Raw genomic sequence first — 20,604 nt, 5'->3', positions numbered from 1 at the left:
ACTCTTTGTTTGCCTTCCTGAGAGGGTCCGCTTCTGTTACCGTGACGATCTTGATGGAGATGCTTCCGCTAGAACGGAAGCCTTGTGACCTTTGATCATGCTGGAACGGTACTTATTAATGTTAAAGTGTCCCTGTTAGAGATGACGGGATGAATTACACCTTATTTCTGATAGGAAAGTGTGGAATAATTCATAACACCGGCCCGGCCGTCCTGCGCTTGAAAAGAGACAGGATAGGACGGGATAGGAAGATACGTGGCAAAGCCGAAAGTCTTATTAATTCATATGGACATAAATTTTTTACTTCCTACATCCTGTCGTTTCACAAGAGGTGCAATACCCTCTCGTGGAATTGTCTTTTTAATATAAATACTAAACCTGAAACCATACATTCTTGCATTTAAAATCTGTCCGAATAATAATAATAATGATAATAATAATAATACATTTTATTCATTCTGCACTTTACATTTAACAAAAAAAATCTCAAAGTGAAGACATACCATGAAATAGCATTTTGATAGGATATAGCATTTAAGATCCTGAGGGCACAAATGATGAAAAACAAATGTGGCGGCAGGGCGTTCCACATCTGAAGGGCGTGTGGGTCGAGGTTCTCATCATCATGCAAGAAGTCTTTTAACCGCACCTGCTGCTGTAAATGTCACTGATGGTGACATTATAAAGAGGTGTTAATTAGGACAAGTGTATTAGTCACGAATCGGGACCGAAATGTCTTGTTTGTTATTTGCCATCATTTTTGTCAGGTGTTACTGCTCCCGGTCCGGGGGTGATTGAAGATCGGCGCCCGCCCTCTGATGTGGCGGAGTTGGCGCTCTGCTTGTGAGAACCCGAGTTGGGTCGGCAGCGCTGGTCGTCCTCCAGTGTCAACACGGCATTGTTCTCGCGTGGCGGTCGGTGGAGCAGCAGTAAAACTGGCTGGCTCATCCGCACTGGCCCCGCGTCACCCACAGCGGTGCATGATGGGACGTTTCACCTCGCGTGCGGACTACGGTCTCCGCTTCCGTTCGGGAGGCCTGGGAACCGGTCTGTCCCTCAAACCAAAAACCAAGATCAATCAGAACACTGTGGACAGGGTATCTGCAGATCCTTAAAATGGCTCAAATCGGAGTTTCCGAAAATGAGGCCTTGAATGTCATTAAAATGATTAGTAGTCCTTAAATCCTGAGTTTAAATGTCTTTGTGTGTTTTTTAAAAACGAGTAAAAAAATGTGTTTTTTTACTGGTAACCTCTGAATATTTGTAACTTTTGTGAACGAGATCAGAATCAGTGGAATCAGCAACGTTTTCCAGTTTATTGGTCTTCAAAGGAAGACGTTCTATGATCCTTCATACCTCCTCTGCAAGCCCCTTTCTTGTTCTTGGGTCGCTGTGTGCGGACCAGAGTGCCGAGACAAAGAAGCTGTGGAGCTTTTTTCTTTTTCCGATTGACTTTTTAGAACAATGCATTCCCTGTCTCCTGTGGGCTGGTGAGCCCGTCTCCAGGCAGGGCTGCACTGAAGCGTGCAGGTGACGATAGCTGGAGTGGCCTTGACAAGGTGCTCTCCATCCAGTGGGAGCAAATTCAACCTTTCCAACCGAGTGACACAAGGTGAACCCTTCAATGCTTTGATTCTGAGCCTTGAGAGAAGCCCCCTTTTTTTTCTAACCATCACCACAGCTATAAAATGGCCAACAAACGTTACAATTTTCTCTACAATACAAACCATCAGGTGGTGATTCCTCCTGGAAAGATATAACCAGGGAAGATAGATGCTCAGATCAGTCTCTGCTGTTGGATTTGAATGGGATTTACATTTACAGCATTTATCAGACTTACAGTCAGTAGTTACAGGGACAGTCCCCCCCTGGAGACACTCAGGGTTAAGTGTCCTGCTCAGGGACACGATGGTAGTGTCTGCTGAGCTGGTTTTGGTGGCGGTTGGTTTTAGGACTAAAGTGTGTGTGAGGGCTTTATATCTGGGTTTCAATCTCATGGTTATGATGAAGGGCAGGAAGTAAAAATGGAGAATGCGACTATGGAGGAAAGCATCGCAGAGAGTCCGTATTGTGCAGATTTAGGCCCGGCGTATAGATGGCGATGAAGGCAACCCGTATCTAAACACTGCACTTTAAACCTCTCCTTCATTAAATATATAAATCTGCGGCATGTGTATTAGTGTTGTCGGGACTTTTCAGGATACTTGTGATGGGAGAAAATGACGACGCGGTCTTTGGACACACTTTCTTTGCAATGCAGTGGAGACGAAAACAGAATGTGTGGTCGAAAAACACGGGGAGAAATCAAAGCGTCATATAATAATAATAAGTCGACCTTGTTTTAATTATGAAATGGGTTTGACTTAAAGAAAATGTAGTTTTTGTCCGTTCTACTCTGTACTTGTACTCTACTGACTGGGTTAAGTAGTGTTGATTATTACTAAAACTAGACTAAAATATCCATGGATAATTCTGACTAAAATGCTCAGACTCGTCTGAAATGCTCGTCTGAAACTTGACTAGAATAAAATGAGTCTAAGACCCTAACAAAAAAATGGAATTTAAGACCAAAAACAACCGTGTACCACAGTTAGGTGTTATTAAATCAAACCGCCATTATCGTCGCGTCATATATAACAGGAATACACTGAAACTCACGCCGGAGTGGTGCTACAAACACAAACGTGTGCATATGGATGATCTATATGCATAAGTTGTCCATGCAACAACGACTGTAATGCCAGATATGTGTGTTTTCAGTGTTTTATGCCCGCGTAGTGTGTATTGGTTCAAATGTACTAAATGCGATGATGACTGCGTACATGAGCCGGCGTTTGCAATTCGGTGTCTTTCACCCGGTGGTGTCCCTGGGGATGACTTTGCGAGCCACACCGCACACCAACCTTGTAATGAGTGCAGTTTTGTGCCGAGTTTTTGCCGCAACACCGAAAAGCAAGCGGTTTCGTTTCATGAAGTGCGTCTCTTGTATGCGGCATGATTTAATCAGTCACTGCAATTATTGCCAGTAAAAAAAAAGATGTGTGTGTGTGTGTGTGTGTGTGTGTGTGTGGGGCTCCCAGGAGCGGTCATTAAGCTTGGCATTCAGTCTTGTCATTAATCTGACAGTCTGTGAGTGAATGTGCCGCGCCGTTCGTTCGGGGGACCTGCCAGGCCCCGCGTGTTGACCCCGTCTGGACCCCACCGCCCTCGGCCTCGTCGGCGGCCATTTTGCGAGTGGGGTGCTTGTGGACCTTCTACGGGCTGATTTGCATTGTCTTTCAAGATCAATATTACATGCTGTGTTTTGAGTCTTTTATTCACAATCTGTGGATTTTCAATAAAAGACAAAAACCACGTGGAGCAGCGTCACATCAAACTGCCTGCCCACTGTTGTAAAATTGTAAAGAGTGACAACTGAAAAGAATAACATGATCATTAGTCTTTATAACAATAAAACTAATGCAATAAATCTGCTTTTAAAATCTCTCGCCCCCAGACACACAATACAAGTGCATCACACTCTGTCCCTGTCCTGCTCACAGATTACCTGTCTCAGGGCGTGGACCTGTCTGGGATCGAGGTGATTGAGAATGACCTCCTCTTCATCAGCCGAGCCCGGCTGGAGGTGGAGAACCAGGCCCAGAGACTTCTGGAGCAGGGGATGGAGATCCAGGTTAGTGCATACACAGAACCTTCTCAGGTAACCAGAACCTGCATTGGTCACAATTTGACTGGGGACCTGGAGGTGACTCTAGATGGACCTTCTTTCGTCGTCTCTTTCCTACTGAGCCGTGGCTCCCGCCGCGAGAACGTGATCGGCACACGCGCGCACAGCAGATGGTCAGTGGTGGATCGCGCTCTCTGCCGACGGGACATCAGGTCCCCTCGCTGCCAGGCAGACTGACCTCAGCGCCGCAGGGGCGTGTGCTGAGGAACAGATCCTCTGGGCACGCTGACTGTGGGTGTTACCGACTGCAGGATATGAGCGGCACGATTCTTGAATTTTTGGGAGAAAAAAAAAAAATGCTGCTCACGCTGTGTCAGTATTATAAAGATGGTTTTACAGGAGAGCACAGCGGAGTAGTACAGTCCCCACCCAGTCCTTTTTGTTGGTTTAATAACATTAATAACATTTAATAATGTTTTTATAAACAACTAAAAGGGTGTCTTCATGAAGGTGTCGTCCCCACACACTGCTCCCTGGGCGCCTGTCATGGAGCCCACTGTTCACTCAGGGTGATGGGTTAAATGCAGAGGACAAATTTCACTGTGTGCACCGTGTGCTGTGCTGTGTATCACATGTGACAATCACTTGACTTTAACATGCAGGTTATCAGGCGCTTTAATTCCAGTCATCGTGACCACGCCCACTACCAACACCAACATGCAGATTATCAGGCGCTTTAATTCCAGTGAACGTGACCACGCCCACTACCAACACCAACATGCAGGTTATCAGGCGCTTTAATTCCAAGTGAACGTGACCACGCCCACTACCAACACCAACATGCAGGTTATCAGGCGCTTTAATTCCAGTCAACGTGACCACGCCCACTACCGACACCAACATGCAGGTTATCAGGCGCTTTAATTCCAGTCAACGTGACCACGCCCACTACCGACACCAACATGCAGGTTATCAGGCGCTTTAATGCATCATCCGTACTTTAGCACCAGGAGAATATGAACCCTACCATCTTTACATCATAAGGGCTCTGCCAGAGTGATAATGGGAGTTGACTGTGGGATTTAATATTAAAATCCACCCCTCTCCTCCATTCAGATTGGAGAGAGACCGTTTTGAAATGTAGCCCTGATTCATTCCTGAAGCCGAAAAGCAACACGGCTGAGTCAGGTGGAGGGGGGTCGGCCATTGATTGTCTGCTCTTTTTCTGTCTGCCGTGCTCGGCCGGTCCAGTCAGGTGTGGGTAAAGAGGAGCTCTGGAGACGGCCGGCCTCCTTTCTATGGCTCCTCTTCCTGTCCGTGAAGCTCCAGGGAAGACCCGGCCTACTCTGCATCTTTTATATCTATTGACCGTAGCTGAAATAGCCGCACTCTCACCTGGCCCTGCCGGTACTTGAAATTTCATGCCTGTAAAGATGAGTTCACAGAAAGGGTTTTATTTTTCTCCGTTACGAGCAGCGCCGCCGCACATTTATCCTCGTGTGGTTCGCACAGGCCTCTAATTCCCGGGTCCTGGCGAAGGCTTTATTTCGCGGGGAAGAGTAGCGGACGCTGATCTGCCGGATGATCGAACGCTGATGGGAGAACATGGAACGGTCGCGGCGTTGACTGTGTCTTGTATTCCCGTCCCCCCCCAGGACCTCCTGATTGTTTCCGTCTTCTTAATATGAAATCAACGTTCTTGCTGCGCTGAGAGAACAGAGGGCTTTTCGCATTGCGTGCTTAAAGTCCAGTTTATTCCATCATTTAAATGAGCTTCTGGAGTGGACTGGTGTCCCTGTGGACCCGCCCAGGAGTCTCTTGCCGAGGCTACATGATTTAATACTCTCTGTTAGGGCTGCACGGTATAAACGGTATGCGATGTACATTTTTGATTCGTACCGGCCTACCGCAGAAAGATCCTCTCCTCGCGGAAACCTGCGCAAAACGGCTGGGGTGGGGTGGAGCCTAGCGCTTAAGGAAGCGCCCCCTTAATCAGAAGGTTGCCGGTTCGAATCCCGTTCAACCGAGGTTTGCCTGTGAGCAAAGCACTGTCATGGTGCCCACTGCCCACCAAGGGTGACGGTTAAATGCAGAGGACAAATTTCACTGTGTGCACCGTGTGCTGTGCTGCTGTGTATCACACGTGACAGTCACTTTTACTTTCAGTTACATTTAAATGTAGTTTGTGGGGACGGAGCCTTGATCAGTGGCACCTGCCAGTTATGGACCTGCTAGGCCACCGCTGCCCTGTTTGTTTCCAGCGTTTATTTGAAGCCCAATGTGAAGTATGTACAAATGTTTATGGGATGTATCGAAATTGATAATCAGAATCGATCGTAATCGGTTCACCCCTCCAGTTTTGGCCACATCGTGTTATTGCTGATGCTACAGAACGGTGTCACTCCATGAACCTCCATTCCGATTTGGTCAGACTATTTTTAAAAATAAAGCCATAATGGGATGCTTCAGGATCAGAGCCACCCTGCCTCGGTTCTGTCATCCTGACCTAGAAAGCGCGGCGCTCTGGGGGACCGTGTCCTCTTTGCCTGGCTCGGCGGCGGAGGGAGGTAATGTGGCTTCTCCATTTCACGCGGCTGGAGGTGACGGGCCTTCTGCCCCAAAAATACCCTCCCCGTTCCTGCCGGCTCCTGTTCGCCCCGCCAGCCGGGGCTCAAATAATCGTGGCACCGCGCTGCACGCCTGACATCCAGACGGAGGGATGAGGGGAAATATCTTTGCCAGCGTCCTCCCCCATCCGCCGGCTGTGTGCAACGTGGCTTCAAGCTTCCTGGTTCCGCATAGAGGAGGAGAAACGTAAAGAAGACATGCAGGTCGACCTCCACCATCAGTCATGCTTTCAGTCATGATTTACAGTAGTCATCGTCATTAGTTCCCATTTTTGTCTGGAATTTTAGAGCCCAAGTAAGATGACTGAGAGAAGCTTGGCATTGGGACGTAATTGCACAGCCCGCGGGCTTTCTGATTGGCTGAGAGTGGAATCTTGCTGCAGAAGGGGAATATCAGTCACAGGGTCATGTGACCGGCTGCTGAATGGTGTCGTGTAGGAATCACAATACATTTACATTTACATTTACAGCATTTACCAGACGCCCTTATCCAGAGCAACTTACAATCAGTAGTTACAGGGACAGTCCCCCCCTGGAGACACTCAGGGTTAAGTGTCTTGCTCAGGGACACAATGGTAGTAAGTGGGATTCGAACCCGGGTCTTCTGGTTCATAGGTGAGTGTGTTACCCACTAGGCTACTACCACCCTACCACCACAATAAATAAATATCAGCAGATCACTAGTTGCATATCGCTGCAATCATTATTTATCTGATGTCCTTTATCGTACAGTCTGGCCTGCAATAAATATTAAATATTCGTGATTTATAATGTGGAGTTTTATTTGCCTGTTATTATTATTATAATTTTGCTAAACATGACTTTTTGATCACCTTTCATTATTTCCTGTCTTTGTGTTCCTTGGCGAATTGCTGTGCGAAAAATGTTTGGACGAATCTGGCAGCGAGGAGGAATGAAGTCGTCCAGCCCCGAAACCAGACAGCGTTGCGCCTGCAGCGAAGTGTGTCATGTTGACTCAGGGCTGGTGGTGTGCACGGCCTCATGGGAAAACGGTCACAGGCCCAGTCGCAGCAGGCCAGGCGTGCCAAGATGCGAGATGGCACAGGGGCAGATGGGCTGCCAGCCTGGGAGCCTGGCATCACCGCAGCTATTCTCACTAGAGTGTGTGGTTGTGTGCGTGTGTGTCTTAAAGTAACAGTTGTCTCATTTCCAACCCTTCAAAATTAATGTAGTTAGAACTCTACAATCATTTTACATTATAATCACAATATAGATATTTTTTTTAATGTGATAATTGTATTGGATCATTTGATGTTTCCTTTTGTGTTGCATGAAAATAAGATCCTTTGCTCTAATTTCTACAATGGAACTTGAATATTCATGATTAGGGTTGGAATGATTATAGTCGGAAATAATCCAGATTTCACAATTATTTTTTGCCTGAATTGCTTTCACAATAAACCCCACAAACACATTATATAAAGGTTTTAAAAGTAAGAAGCTATTTATTGCAGCTTTTCATAAATAAAATGTGTAAATAAAACAAAAAAAATTAAAATTCGTAACTTAAATGCAGTGACAATAAAAAAAACAAGAACTTAAAAAACCTGTCTACGTTAGATCTTTTAACAGTTCACAATTCAGTTCAAGCTGATGTGCCAAAACGTGAGTGTGTTCACATTGTCTGACCTCAGCTTTGAACGATGAGGTTAGCGAATATTGCCACTACCCTGCTTGCACACTCTCTGTACGGTCCTTTTACGACGTTTTATTGTAAAAACGCGTATTTTACCCCGCTGTTTTTGAAAAAGCACTCTCAGACGAGACTCATCTCTCGTTGTCCTTCTGCCGTGATCCGCTTGAGGTCTTTTTGGGCGTGTTTCTCTTTGTCCGTGCGTGTCACGCTATTCTGTGTCTTTGGTTCGTGTGGACATTTATTTTACTGCGATGTCTTGACTGTGGATTAACGGCAACGTTTCACACCGAGGTTACTCGTCAAACCGCTTCATTCCTTCAAGCCTAATCATCATACAACATTTCTGCCATACATACTAAATGTAATTTCTTCTGTGTGTGTGTGTGTTTGGTTGGCAGTAAGATTCTTGGCTAAATATGAGCCGTCCTCCCAATAATTGTCCTCCTCTTTAGGGAAATCTGAATTTCCATTGAAAGGTCATCTTACTGAGAGTGTCGTTCAGGGTTCGCTCGTTTCTCACCGCCTTGCGAGACTGTAACCTTTACATCAAAAACCGACACGTCCAATTCCAGAGTCTTTGGAAAATTCCGTTTTGTCACATTTTCTAAGGTCCTATCTTCAAATTGCTACCGAAATCACATTTTTACACTTGTCCCACGTGTCCCACGTGTCCCGTCCCCAGCGCCCCCCACAGACTGGCCCGTCATTCTCAGCACGACCTTGTGCGGATTTTCGTGTTCCGACCTCCGTCGGCCTGGGTTTATACACCTGGTAACGCGGCCTGTGCGACGCTACGATCTCCTCAGCCGTTGTACAGAACGGCTGGATGGAAAACGAGGGCCACCCTCTCCTAGCGGGTTAGACGCTCGCCCGTGGACCAGAACACAACGTCCAAGGTTCCGGTAGGTTTACAACCTGATTGTAAGTCGCTCTGGATAAGGGCGTCTGGTAAATGCCAGAAATGAACATGTGTGTATTGTTCGTTTATCAATGCCAACATATATCAATGCCAGGGTGTCACGTTCCCATCTAGGGGGAAGGAACGTGGACAATGTGAACTAGTTGGACGGTGCAATAAGAGTATTTATTTACAGTGCGGGAAGTAATCTGTTATACAACCAAACCTACTAGTGGTGTAAACAGCACCATAAAACCCTCAACCAAACACACACAAACTATATAACAGAGGGGAATCCACACACGGGCAGAGGGAGGGACACAAACAAAGCCCAATGGACAACAGCTCCACTACAAACTCCTCTGAGCACCAAGCCACCGTCTTCACGTTTCAGCCCTCCTCATATGCTGGCAGCTGAAGATTAGCCACCAGGCCGTGGGTGGAGCCAGCAATCAGAAACTCCGCCCCTTCAGGCCCAAAAAGGAAAAACACACGGACAAGCAGAGGGACCCCCACTAACCCACTCCTGAGGACCTTAGCACCTTAGCATATTGTGGTACTGTAAGTAATGCAATACTCTACAGTTCACTGAAAAAGAAGAGAACAGTTGATATACAATCTGTACGATCTGGGTGGAGCATATTACATTAATGACGGTGAACTGAATTTTAACTATATTGTCTTTGCCTTTTTTAAAACTGAACTAGTGGACGCCAAAAATGTTAAGATAAAAATGCATAAAATGAAGATTGAAAATGAGATGTTTAATTTCCCAGTCAGTTGTCTAAGGCTGGTGTGGTGCTTGGAGAGGACTGGGTCAGCACCATATTTCTGTATACAAAATATCGATAGTTCATGTTCCTCTGTCGATACACTATCACCAGCTAAAATATTGCCATGTATTTTTATTTTTAATGATCATATAATTTATTGAATTGTTTTTTTTTTTACCAAGTGTGAGATGACTCCTTGATTGCCGCGCAGCGCTGTGTTCGCCCGTTTGTCGGGTGGCGTAAACTGTTTATCGCCTTGCGGGGGGTAGATGAGTGTTCTGGTATCCGCCTCAGCAGTTTGGGCTGCGTGTGTATGTACGTGTGCTCAGTGTGCAAATCAAGGGCTGGTTTTCCCTTCCGGCTCGTTGGTATCAGTTCATTTATGTGTTACATTTACATTTACAGCATTTACCAGACGCCCTTATCCAGAGCGACTTACAACCAGTAGTTACAGGGACAGTCCCCCCCTGGAGACACTCAGGGTTAAGTGTCCTGCTCAGGGACATGATGGTAGTGAGTGGGATTTGAACCTGGGTCTTCTGGTTCATAGGCGAGTGTGTTACCCGCTAGGCTACTACCACCCTTCATTGTCTATTGCTCTCGCCCTCCAAGCAGGAGGTCGGGCCCGAGTGTCTCTGTGACAACTCTAGTTGCCTTTTAAAAGGCTTTAGTCGCCCTGCATGATGATTTGTGGCAACGTGGATACATGAAAGTTCTACATACATACATACATACATCCTTGTGATGGAGGGGACCGATGGACGTCCTTTCATGAAGAGTCTGTTCCCAATTTTCTGAGGTTGTGTAATTTATTTATGTTTTTGGAGGTAACTAGAAGTAACTAGAAGATTGTTTCTCGCTCCAGCCCCCACGCCGGCTCTCGAGAAACACCTACAGTGTCACTGATGAGGACGGTAATAGCCTAACGTGCCTAATGCGATGGAGCTGCACTGCGGCAGCGTGAATCTTATTCTCCTTCCGTGGAAAGCTTCGCGGCTTGCACAACATCCCACACCTTCTCAGTAGTGACCTGCCGAAGATGCTGAGGACCTCACACGCGTTACTCGCATTTAGCTCATGGTCTGTTCTCTTGGCGTCCCCCGACTGAGGAAGTTCCAGCCATAACCTCGGTGGCAAATTCAAATTTGATGTCACATACACAGTCATACACGGTGTGATATGCAGTGAAATGCTTTTAGCGACTTTTACTGACCGCAGTATTGCAAATGTTGCAAGTATACAATGAAAACCAATATGCAAATATTGCAAACATAACCAAATATTACACTTTTATGTCTTTAACATAAAATATGTGTAACAGGTAGGGTGAAGGTGTGCAAATGAGTGAGAGTCAATGTATAAAGATAAAAAAAAAAAAGAGCAGAGATTTTGTGCAAAGAGTCCAGAGTGATTGAAAGTGAAAGTGCTGGAGTGTATGGGAGTTCTATGTTGTTGTTGAGAGGACAACCTTCTGATCACGGGGCCGCTTCCTTAACCGCTAGGCCACCACTGCCCAAGTGGTATGCAGGGGGTGCCTTCTTCTCAGCTCAGTTCATCGTCTTTGGTGACCACAGAACACTGGTGCGAGAGACACTCGCTGTGTCCTGGCCTCAATCTGAAGAGCAGGGTGGGGTGGTGGGACGACCATCTGCATGGTGATTAGTACAGGAACAGCGCTGCGTCTCGGCCCAGAGCTTCCTCGTTAATGAGAGCCTTTCATCCCGACCGCTTTTGCTCATTACACCTCATTTTACCGCCATTATCGTGGCTCAGGACGAACTATCGCTTCCTGTCATCTCCTCGTCTTGCTTGGTTTTTTTTTGGTTTTGTTGATCAAGGAGAAAGTGGACAACAGAATCCTCTGCTGGATGCGTACCCTCTTACGTCCTGCAGCCATGAACGGTGGAAAAGGGATGGAGATTTTTTTTTTGGGGTTGAATATGACCCAGTTTCCAGCACCCCCTTGTGTAATGTGACGTCAAGGCATGGAGCTGAAATGTGTGTTCAGGTATTTTTTTTTTTTGTTTTTTTGTAGGTTGATTTGATTTCCCCGCCTTCTCTGACCCGCTCTGTGGCACTGAAAGATTCAATCCGGTGCAGGTGGGAAGGGGGGGGGGTGAAAATAAATGTCACCTGCAAAAACCAGTAATTTTCAGATAGTTTGGGTTCAGTTTGACAAGGCAGATCCAGAAAAATTAGTTCAGCCTCATCTTCACAAGGTATTGGGAAGTTTACTTGGTTAAAATGTTATTAAATGTTATTAAATGATGAATTACTGATATTAGTCCATATACTTTTTTTTCCTGCAGAACCCAACTCAGGTGGGAACAGCTTTGCAAGTCTTCTACAATCTGGGCAACCTGAAAGAGACCATCTCCAACGTGGTGGACGGCTACCGGACCTCCATTGAGGAGAATGTGACCAAGTCCCTGGACATCAAGGTCTTGACCCAGTCTGGGAGCATTAAAGGTACGTAGACACTTGTGTGGTCTGAGTTGGTTGTGATCTCTGTAACTCGTTCTGTTCGGTTTGGGGGGTATGACATTCAGGGGCTCCAGGCAGGGCGGTCATGCCAACACCAGGCAACACAGCGGCTTTCAGAGCGGCTCTTTGGACTAGCTTAGAGAAGCTCATGGACCACATCTGTGCTGCCTGTAGTCAGGTAACCCCACATCATCAGGGGTCAGGCTACACCCCTCACTCACACACAGCACCATCACCATGGCATTTCACCACACATCTTTCTTGAAAGTGTGTGTGTTTGTGTGTGTTCAGGTCCAACATCTTCAGAAGGTCTTGGGCAAGAAGAGAGATCCTGTCACTCATGTATGTTTCATTGATGAAATTAACAAGGTGAGTTGGTAGTCATCACTTTGCATTTGCGTTTGTGTGCCCATTTGAGTCCATTTGTGCATGCCCAAATGTTTGTGTGAGCACTTTGTGCATTTGTTTATGCATGCATGTGTGCATTTGAACGTGTATTTGTTTGCACATGTGCATGCATATTTCTGTGCGTGCATGCATGTGCTTTTGTGCATACATGTGCATTTTCCCCCTACATGCGCATGCATTTGTGTGTGCAAGTGTGAATGTGCATTTTAAAAAAAATAAGTGCATACATATGCATTTGTTTTTACGTGCGCATGCATTTGTGTGTGCAAGCATGCATGTGCATTTGTTTGTATTTGTGTGCGTGTGCACTTGCTTGTATTTGTGCATGCATTTATGTGTGCATGTGCATTTGTTTGAATATGCGCATACATTTGTGCGTGCATGTGCATTTGTGAGTGCACGCGCATGCGTTTATGTGCATTCGCATGCATTTGATTGTGTGAGCGTGACCTTGCCTGTAGCTGTAGGTCTGACTGTCCCCCTGCTGGGGGAGTTGCTGCTGGGCATTAACAGCAAATGACGTCCTAATTGAGTGTCTGCAGGTGGTTGGTCTCTGTAAGGAGAAAAAAACTTCCTCACACACACACACACACACACACACACACACACACACACACACACACACACACGGTGTGTTTTTCCTATGGGCAGCCTGTTCACCGCATGCCTTCCTGTAACTAACTTTGCTTCACACAACCTTCAGAAGCTTCTGTCAGGATGCTGGTTTCTATGGAGGCTGTTGATCGCCTCCCTTTATAAATAATCTGCACATCAGGTCTCAAGACCCCTAGCATCTTCTCAAATGAGCCTTTGCATCCTTCTCATCTGTAAAATGGCTGGTGTGTGATGTTAAAGATCCCCAGACAGAAGTCGCTGCACTTCCCATCTGTGTTACAGACCTGAGTTTGGTTCTGCTCTGTGAAATTGAGCATCAATATGACTGTTTTGAGCTTTTTTTTTTAACTGTGGTGGCCTAGTGGTTAAGGAAGTGGCCCTGTAATCAGAAGGTTGCCGGTTCGAATCCCGATCCGCCAAGGTGCCACTGAGGTGCCACTGAGCAAAGCACCGCCCCCACACACTGCTCCCCGGGCGCCTGTCATGGCTGCCCACTGCTCACCAAGGGTGATGGTTAAATGCAGAGGACAAATTTCACTGTGAGCACCGTGTGCTGTGCTGCTGTGTACCACATGTGACAATCACTTCACTTCATTTAAGGCGATTTGGCGACTCTCCACACTGTGGCACTGAGCAGAGCACTGAGCTGGTTTTAGATTTACAGTGTTTGTGTTTTATAGCGAGGGGATTCGTTTTATTGTCCATGGTTGTGTGTAATTATACAATCATGTCAGTGATTCATATAAAACTCAGGTCAGGTCACATATTCCAGCAGCAGCCAATCAAAGTCCACCTTTTCCTGCTGGGCCACTCCCATTTGTGACCGTACGGCCACATGTTCGCGACACGTTGCATCAACTGGTTCCTGCGTCTTTAGTTTCTTTGGGTTTGGGTCCAGGTGATGCCCAACTTGTAGTACAGTGAGCTGCTACAAGTGGATCCATTTTCAACAACCTCCACCTCTAACACACACACACACACACAGTTTGGCATCTGTGTAGAGAAACATTCATATTTTCTTTCACACACACACACACAATCAACACCGGAGGGAATCGGGAAAAAAAAACATGCGTGAATCTCTGAGAGAGTGTGAGGTTTGGCGCACCAGGGTTTCTATGGAAACCCATTCTCTCCACGTTCCTGCACGCCGACTGCAGCGTTGTAGTGAGACCCTATTAGCCGAGACGGACACCGTGTCCCGTTCCAGGGCCACCAGAACCCCCCTGCTACCAGCCGTGATTATGGGCGGGGTTCCGTAGAGGTGGGATGGGGCTAATTGGGCAGTTGCTAGAGTACCACCTGGGCTCAGGTCAGGTTTCCTGTGATTGGTCCATCTGGTAACCCCGCCCATGTATTCGCAGTCGGAGCTTTGAATTGCAGAGCAACGGCAGCAGAATTCTGTCGCGGGTTGAAAATACTGTAAATATTATCTTGATTGAAGACTGAAGGACCAGCGACTATTCCACACAGGTCCTGAAGCTGAACAGATGCACGTTCTGTAAAAAACTGTGGGTGTTTTTTCGTTTTTTTTTTTTTTTTTTCCACTGTAGTTTTATTTTGTTATTTTGAGGACCATCATGTTTTTCTTAATTTTGGTTGGAATTAGGAAATGCTTTTTTGTTTTTTGTGTCGCTCATTCAATCTCTGATTTATTAATTTTCAAACATTGGTGAAAATGAGGGTTTTTTTTTTTTTTTTTTGGAGGAGAGCAGCTCATGTTCGGGTGGTGAAGCTGCCACACCGTTGATCTGACTTCGAATTAAAGCCCCACCCCCTCCGTCCCCACTGTCCCCATCGTGTCGTCCATCACGCCGGCAGAACAGGCAGACAGAGGGAGATGCTGCTTCAGATTAGATTGAGGAGTGAGGAACACCAGAGCAGATCGCCCTTCATATGTCTTTGTGCTGTTTCTCTGATGCACGCGCACACACACACACACACACACACACCGTCTTCTTTAGATTAGAGCTGCAGTTGAAGCTTACTTTAAAATGCATGTTTAAGATTGACAGCTGTGAGATGATTGATAAGTGTGTGTGCTGTGTGTGTGTGTGTTTGGGCTTTGTGAGTTCCGTTGATGGCGTGTGTGTCGTGTTTAACCCTCTCCTCTGCGCAGGACGGGCAGCCCGACATCCTCCTGACTTTCTGGAGTTCTGTGACTCAGACGCTGTCGGTGGAGTTCCAGAGAGCCTCCGCCTGTGAGTCCTACACACTCAACACACACTCCCCAACACACTCAGAGAAGGGCAGAGTGTGTCTTTGTATGTGTGTACACAATGCCGCACATCTTTTATTTTCCTCCTGCGCGCAAATTGCATTCCACTCCATCATGTCCCCGTCACCGCGGCACCCACGCGTTTCCCGCGCAAATAGCACCGCGCCGGCCGCGTCATTCCCCCCCCCCCGTCCAGCAACACGCACCTCTCCGCCGAGGCTCCATCCCACCCAGCACGTTCGGACGCTTTTAGAGGTGAGAAAGGAGGAGGAGGTGGTTTCTGGTCGAGGAGAAGCCGTTTACATTTTTCCAGGCTGTAGTGAAGCCAACAAATGCACACACACACACACACACACACACACACACACCTTTCTGTTGTACCCTGAGTCCTGCACCACGCCCCCGGTGGACCAGGGACCCTCACTTCCTACAGAGGTGGGATGGACATCAACCCTGATCGGAATGGGAAGGAACTGTTCCCAGACCAGTTCACCGCTGCCTGAACACTCCACCCACGCTGGTTTTGGTGAAATTATGCACAGGACAACGGCGGTGTAACTTGTTTCTGTCCATTTTCTGATTGCCCCACAAATGTTTTAGTGTTAGACGTGCTGAGACGTGCCACTGAGGTGCCACTGAGCAAAGCACCGTCCCCACACACTGCTCCCCGGGCGCCTGTCATGGTGCCCACTGCTCACTCAGGGTGATGGGTTAAATGCAGAGGACACATTTCACTGTGTGCACTGTGTGCTGTGCTGCTGTGTATCACAAGTGACAATCACTTCACTTCATAAAGAAATGAAGGATCATTTTTTATGAGTTCCGTTCACTTGCCTGATCAATATATTTTACCCATCATAGACTCTTAGTAACATAGTTCTATTTGCTCCGTATTTTTTTTATGAATAATCTGATGAGAGGTCCCCCGGCTGTATCAACTTGATGCATTATGATGTTATAATTGTAATTTTGTATTATTAATTATATGATTGCATGAGCAGTGTTTGAAGATGCTGGATTGTTATTCTCTATATTTAATCTACCTGACTGCCAATGGAATGGCGTTGCTTAGCAACAAAACCCACAACCGATTGTTAATCAGAACTAATTTTCATGGCAGTTGAATCTGAAATCATTTTGTCTCAACTGCAGTTTGACTTCACTGCCATCAGCTGAGGTAAAATAACATGAATTGTGCTGATGCTATAAAGCCCCGCCCCCTGCTTTATCACTTCATGTGTTGAATTAATATAAAGTGTTGTTGTTTTTGTCTATGAAATTTATGATTAGAAGAAAACAGAACAACTGTGTCAAAAAATGGATGTCGAGTATTCTTGAGTCTATAAGGCAACAATAATATAATAATAAGATAACCTTGTTTTAGTTATAAAATGGGTTTGACAAAAGGAAAATGTTGTTTTTGTCTGTTCTACCAGATACTATATTGACTGGGTTAAATAAAATAAAACTAATAAAGACTAAAATGACAGCTGGACAAAATGATTCGACTAAAACTAATTGAGACAGGGGAAAATTGTGATGTCTGATATCTCCAGTATCTCAAATTATTTTAATGTTACACAACACTGAAATGTCTAACTCAATACTTGGTTGGGCCTGAAGAGTTGAAGACACCATTAACCAATTGTCGTTCTATTTTTTGAGATGCTCTGGTGGAATGAACAAAATAATTAATAACTAAATCATGTTGTTTTGTTGAGGCCACGATGACGGACGACAACCTAGAATCAAGACGTTTTTTCCACGCCGTAGTTGCCAGCGATAGTCACACATCCGCGTTTTTTATCAGGGGAGCTTCCTCAGTTCCCACATCCACATTAACATTTTCATTTCACACCAGACGTGGAACGTTAACAGCTCATTTAACACTGAGCATTGCCCCCCTAATAAACACCATCACTGCTTGACTATTCACGTGCCAAATCACTCTTGCATTAAAAAAATAAATAAATCTGCCTAATATCCACCATGAGCACTTACTCACTCGTAAGGTTGAGTTATTATCACATTAATGGAGACGAATTCTGGGAGAATCCACCTGTTTTCCCTTTTACCTTCATTTTTCCCCCTTGCTGTTATCAGCAGGGGAGTTTGGATTATGGAAATGGAATTTTCAGCCTCGCTGGAGAGCAAAGAGCGGATCTTTACAATGTGGCTGCTTTTGTACACTGGTGTTACCTTCCTGATGCGTGGTGGGGGACTACAGATGATCTCTACTGTTCCTGGTGTCTGAGGACAGACCGGGGACCTTTGACCTGGCAGTGACCCTATTGTTTCTTCTCTCGGCAGCGTCCACGTTCCTGAAGCAGGCCCTGGAGGGCGAGTACCCCAAGCTGCTGCGCCTCTACAACGACCTGTGGAAGCGCCTGCAGCAGTACAGCACCAGCATCCAGGGGGCGCTGTCCAACTCGGGCAGCCTGGACCTGCCAGCGGAGCTGCCCGACCCGGTGGCCGATTCGCCGGACCTCTTCACCCAAGCCAAACAGGGTTATGAGTGAGTCGAGCGACACATTCAACGGCCAGCCATGCTGTACACGTGCACAATGCGTCATGGGTACAGAACCTTGCGTGGCCAGATAAGGCACCAAATCCAGCTTCATTAAATTCTGATCGATCAATATTTTAAAGGCTGAAGTGGAGAGTTATGTGGTCCAACATTGTAGTTTTTGTTCTATAGATCTTAGTTAGCACATTCAGGGGGGATCAACAGCAAGCATCCGGCCAGATGGCCCAAATCATCCCTGAACCCCCAAATATGTTGCGGGCAGGAGCCCGACGTCCCGGTATGAGGAGCGTCTCTGGCAGCTGAATCGGCTTCAGCTGAAAGGAGGGCCTTTAAACAATCTCCACATTAAGGGCAGAGATTTTGAGGTAGCGGATTTCCTGCGGGGCGTGGCTGCAGTTATATCGTTTTTTTTTTTTTTTTTTTAATCATTATTCTTGTGTTTGGCCAACCGGACCATCAGCTCACTTCATCTCGACCAGGGCGACTGTGATGTTGGATGAACGATAACTTCCATTCAGAGACGTCTCTGATGCACGCGCCCGCCACAAACGAATTGCAATTCCAGATAATGATTTTAAAAATAAATGAAAAAGGATCACCGCCCTCCAGCGCTGAGGATTTAATGAGAGATTTTCGACAAGGTAATAACGTGCAAAAAAAAAAAAAAAGTACTAATTGTAATTGTATCAAAGTCGGGTCAATAAGCAGGGCCTTAGTGATCTGTTTAGAGCCTGAATATGGACTCAAGTCCTATTTAGTGTTTAAAAATAACGTGATTTCACTGGAGGGGGGTGGTCACGGTCAAATTAGTGCACGTGAATTGTGAATAATTGCACATGAGTGGATTTTTTTTTTTTTTATGTGCCTGTAATGATGTTTCTCTTTGTTTGTTCCAGTCCAGAGAAGGAGCTGAAGGCATCTCTCCAGCCCTACGAAGCGGCGTATCTTTCCAAGTCACTCTCCCGCCTGTTCGACCCCATCAACCTGGTGTTTCCACAAGGGGGACGGAACCCTCCGTCCAGCGACGAGTTGGACAGCATCCTAAAGACCATAGCCAGGTACAGCATCTCGATGGCACGAGCGGTTTCTCTTTACATCTGTACACACACATGGCTCTTCACGTGGCTTTTGTGTCCCACAGTGAGCTCAGTGTGGCCTCTGTTGACCCCACCCTGACCCTGTCAGTGGCCAAGAACGCAGCCAAGACGGTCCAGCTCTTCTGTGTGAAGTCGGAGCAGCTGGTGAGCGCATTGCCACGTCGGTTCTGGTATCTTCACTAATTTACATTTACGGCATTTACCAGACGCCCTTATCCAGAGCGCCTTACAGTCAGTAGTTACAGGGACAGTCACCCTGGAGACAGTCGGGGTATGTGTCCTGCTCAGGGACACAATGGTAGTAAGTGGGGTTTGAACCTGGGACTTTGTGTTTTTACTGTAGTATCCAGTATGACTGAGCAGATTAATCTCTTGCAAACGGGCAGTGGTGGTCTAGCGGTTAAGGAAGCGGCCCCGTAATCGGGAGGTTGCTGGTTCGAATCCCGATCCGCCAAGTTGCCACTGAGGCGCCACTGAGCAAAGCACCGTCCCCACACACTGCTCCCCGGGCGCCTGTCATGGCTGCCCACTGCTCACCAAGGGTTAACATTGCTTCACAATGACAATCACTCCAATTTCAACTTTCGAACAAGGCTTTTCGTTTTCTGAACATTTTTCTACCGGAAGGTAGATCACAGCTTTGCTCTTCCATGTGGAAAAGAATTCTTGTTTTATATACTTTTTAGCAGAATTTAGTGCATCGTCACATCCATAACTGTTCCTCTAGTTTGTTCCAATTTAAATCAGAATTTGAATAGCTTGTTTGAATAGCTGACATTGCTAAATTGTTCTTTTTCTTTGTTATTGTTACTGCAGAACTGTAGGAATAAAAAAAAAAAAAAAGGGCTCTTCACTGTTCCACATTAATACAGGACTGTCGTGTTAAAGGAATAATTCTAGTTATCAGCTTTCTGCTGATGGGCGTCATCGAAAGTAATGGACTGCTGCAGTTACGCATGTTCAGGGGGCTTTCTTTCTTGCTAATTCGCCGCCACCGTGACTCGTGGGGTCACTCTCCAGAGCCAATCGCACAGCAGATCCTGTACACCCCAGGAAGAGCGGAGAGTTGACGCTGGAGACATCCTGTTCTCCAGGCGCATGTTGTCGTCTCGCAGCTGCGATGGACCTGGGTCCACGTCTGTATTGACCACGCCCGCCTGTCCTCACCGTCTCTACACCTGTCTGCTGTTTTCAGCACAAGCATTGGCTGAAATTGATTGGTTGGGCCTGATATCTTGTAGACCGTGATGCTGTATTGATTTGGCGGCTTGGCAATCCCACGATCCTCCGGGCCTGATCGTCTCGCGTCTGCAGGGATGAAATTTCTGTCTGTGTCTTGGAAGGAAACTCAATGGGTATTTGCAGCTCTGTCACCAACTTGAAGAGCCAAAAACCACCATCTCAGAATCTACCCCGTGGGGCAGGTTCTCTAACATCACGTTGACTCGCTGGCCCATCAGAACCATGTTAGTGTGGTGGTCGTGTAGGGACCGGAGGACTAGGATTTGGATCGGGGTTTCTGATTCTCAGCCCGGTTCCTGTTGATGGCCATTAAGCCATCAGCCGCCCTTAGTGTTGACGGCCGCGCAGCACTTAGCAGGTGCCGAGGGTCCAACGTTCTGGAGCTGCTCTG

General features: G+C 46.6%; 1 protein-coding gene across 1 annotated transcript in view; it reads left to right on the top strand.

Moving 5' to 3' along the window:
* The window catches only part of cog5 (component of oligomeric golgi complex 5), a 37,613-nt gene that overhangs the window by 11,188 nt on the left and 5,821 nt on the right, over positions 1 to 20,604 (top strand). The window contains exons 7-14 of the mRNA XM_028954792.1: positions 3,543 to 3,673; positions 11,932 to 12,091; positions 12,172 to 12,284; positions 12,398 to 12,475; positions 15,249 to 15,330; positions 17,658 to 17,862; positions 18,771 to 18,932; positions 19,016 to 19,115. Of these exons, the coding sequence (XP_028810625.1) occupies positions 3,543 to 3,673; positions 11,932 to 12,091; positions 12,172 to 12,284; positions 12,398 to 12,475; positions 15,249 to 15,330; positions 17,658 to 17,862; positions 18,771 to 18,932; positions 19,016 to 19,115 (1,031 nt within the window). The remainder of the gene's footprint in view (positions 1 to 3,542; positions 3,674 to 11,931; positions 12,092 to 12,171; positions 12,285 to 12,397; positions 12,476 to 15,248; positions 15,331 to 17,657; positions 17,863 to 18,770; positions 18,933 to 19,015; positions 19,116 to 20,604) is intronic.

The sequence above is a fragment of the Denticeps clupeoides genome, chromosome 15 (genome assembly GCF_900700375.1).
Source record: "Denticeps clupeoides chromosome 15, fDenClu1.1, whole genome shotgun sequence".
Lineage (NCBI taxonomy): Eukaryota > Metazoa > Chordata > Actinopteri > Clupeiformes > Denticipitidae > Denticeps > Denticeps clupeoides.
Note: the sequence above shows the minus strand (reverse complement) of the source record. Positions and strands in the feature narration are given on the sequence as shown.